Source organism: Amphimedon queenslandica, unplaced genomic scaffold, assembly GCF_000090795.2.
Source record: "Amphimedon queenslandica unplaced genomic scaffold, v1.1 AMPQUscaffold_12413, whole genome shotgun sequence".
Taxonomy (NCBI): domain Eukaryota; kingdom Metazoa; phylum Porifera; class Demospongiae; order Haplosclerida; family Niphatidae; genus Amphimedon; species Amphimedon queenslandica.
Window position 1 is genome coordinate 4843 of NW_003547350.1, and position 2646 is coordinate 7488.

Genomic DNA, 2646 nt, shown 5'->3' on the forward strand with positions numbered 1-2646 from the left:
TTTCTCATATTGGGTAGGAGAGAATTCTTCAATGTTGTGTAATTTTATTGGCTAGGAGAGAATTCTTCAATGTTGTGTAATTTTATTTGGAGCATAAACATGTTCTTAATGTATGTATATCAACTTCCATTATATATTGGATGCTACATGTACATGTACACGTATTTGAAAACCCTTATACATGGTCTCTTGTACTGTAAATGTTAAAAAATATTCACAACTTAATTGCATGTAACACAAGCAAAATGTTTTAAAAAGGAGAATTTAAGATGTATCCTGCACTTGCTCTCAAATGCACAGCTTACAGCATGGCAATCATAAAAGAAGTACTTCTTACCATTTAATGTAGCTAGTGCTTAAAATGATGCTTGAATTATGCTTATAAGCAATGGTGTTAGGTATGTTTAAGCAATACAAAATACATGTAGCTTGTACTTATGACTTGAGCCAAAGAAACTATATGCAACCCTTTGTGCTCCTGCTTAGACTCAAGTAATATTAAAATGATTGTGTTATGACTGAAGCCCGGACAACATGTTGCTAGCAACATTTGTTGTTGCTTTGATCTCTTGTTGCAAAATTAGAACTGATTTTTATTCTTAGCAAAATGTTTATTACAAAATCAAAGTCACCTCAGTTGTTGCTAGCAACATGTTGCCTGGGGCTTTAAGCAATCGGAAGTGCATGTATTATACAATGTACATACATAACAAATATTTTATTTCTGATTATCAAATTTAGTTTCTTTTACATGTGTGATAAGTCAAATTAAACTTTAAAAGTGACACAACTTAGAAAATGTAATCACCATAGCTGGTTACCACATAATCTTTACTATAACACTGTTAGTACTGTATATTGATCAATAGAATATCTGTTTGTGTTTCTTGGTTTTTTGGCATACGACAAGTTTAGAACCCCATAAGTCATTACAGTACCATTTCCAATGTCATTGATTATAGACAAGTAATACGATAGGAATCTATTTTGTGTTTGGCTTCCAATATGTAGGTGACTACATGTATCAGGGTTGGGGCTGATTACGATACAATCGTCATCGATTGTAATCATTATATGTTTTAACATAATCGTAATCACATTTCAAAATTAAAATAATCATAATCGTAATCGTAATTGTAATCACATTTTTGTAAAGTGTGATAATTTTAATCGTATTATAATCATACCCTTAATTGTGGCATTCAAAAATGTTCGTTTAATTGCATATTGATGACAATAACACCTGCATCTATCTAGTGGATCTGTTGAGTTGAAAAAGTTTTAGGCTTGAAAGATGTTCCCTATCAAATATTATGTTTAAAAAAACTCATGTTTGTAAGATGCAGTACTGATTTTGAGCAATAATTTTCCATACATGTATATCATTATAATATCTAATACAGGCGCATAATCGTAATCGTAGTCATAATCATACCAAATGGCAGGGGTGTAATCGTAATCGTGATCACTTTTAATGACAGGTGTGTAATTGTAATTGTAATCACTATACATGCAGTGCCATGTAATCATAGGTGTAATCGTAATCATGAATTTGTAATTGACCTCAACCCTGAGTCATGTATACTTATAGCCAAACTATAATTGTAACTATACTGAGTATACATGTATTTACATGTACCTTTTCACCGTTAAAAGGGGAGACTTAAATTGACATACCCTTTTTTTAGGTGTAAAAGTGGAATGTGGATTCAATGTCAGAGGTACGAAGTACAAAGAGGATATCATTGTGGTCAGAACGAACGTCCGGGGAGAGTACATTCCTTTTTTTATTATTGAATTAAAGCCTCTAATTCATAGCGACATTAACGGCTGCTCCTTGCCAGATGTGAATGAATGTTTCCTATATGGAAAATATATCATTGAAAAATATAAGTTACATGAAGTTTCCTTGTTGTGTGCCCTTACTGATGCGCAACACTGGCATATTTTTGATTATAATGGTATCGGGATACATAAGTATTTTCATTTTTGGAATGGGAAAGACTACTTTCTAATGCACGGATATCTACGTCAACTGATCCAGTCTAAATTTGATGAGCTTCAGTGAACATTTTGTCCTCATTTCTTCTTTCTCTCTCTCTCTCATCCTCCTCTCTCTAATTATTATTATTATTATTATTGTTATCATTATTATTATTAAACAAGTCAAACAGACCTTCTTCTTCTTCTTCTTCTTCTTCTTCTTCTTCTTCTTCTTCTTATTATTATTATTATTATTATTATTATTATTATTATTATTATTAAACAAGTGAAAGAAAGACATTATTATTATTATTATTATTATTATTATTATTATTATTATTATTATTATTATTATTATTATTATTATTATTATTATTAATATTATTGTTATTATTATTATTCAGTCTCTACTCTTGATTGAAAACAGTGACTTCAATTGCTTAATAATCATTATTATTGATTTTAAGAAGTATTTTCAATTATCGCCTTAAAATGTTCAAAATTAATTCTACTGCCATTACATCATTTTTACTGAATACATGATACATGCCCAAGAGTTGGAACGTGGACCAGTCCTGATACAGGCCTGAATCATTACTGATGATAGGTGATCAAACATGGACTGAGGATTTGGGGCAATGTCCTGATCCAATATCAACATAT

At 30.6% G+C, this 2646-nt stretch overlaps 1 protein-coding gene across 1 annotated transcript in view; it reads left to right on the forward strand.

Moving 5' to 3' along the window:
* Positions 1–2106, forward strand: part of LOC109587869 (uncharacterized) — a 6171-nt gene extending 4065 nt beyond the window's left edge. The window contains exon 10 of the mRNA XM_020004090.1: positions 1689–2106. Coding sequence (XP_019859649.1) covers positions 1689–2068 — 380 coding nt within the window. The 3' untranslated portion in view covers positions 2069–2106. The remainder of the gene's footprint in view (positions 1–1688) is intronic.
* The last annotated feature ends 540 nt before the right edge of the window (positions 2107–2646 follow it).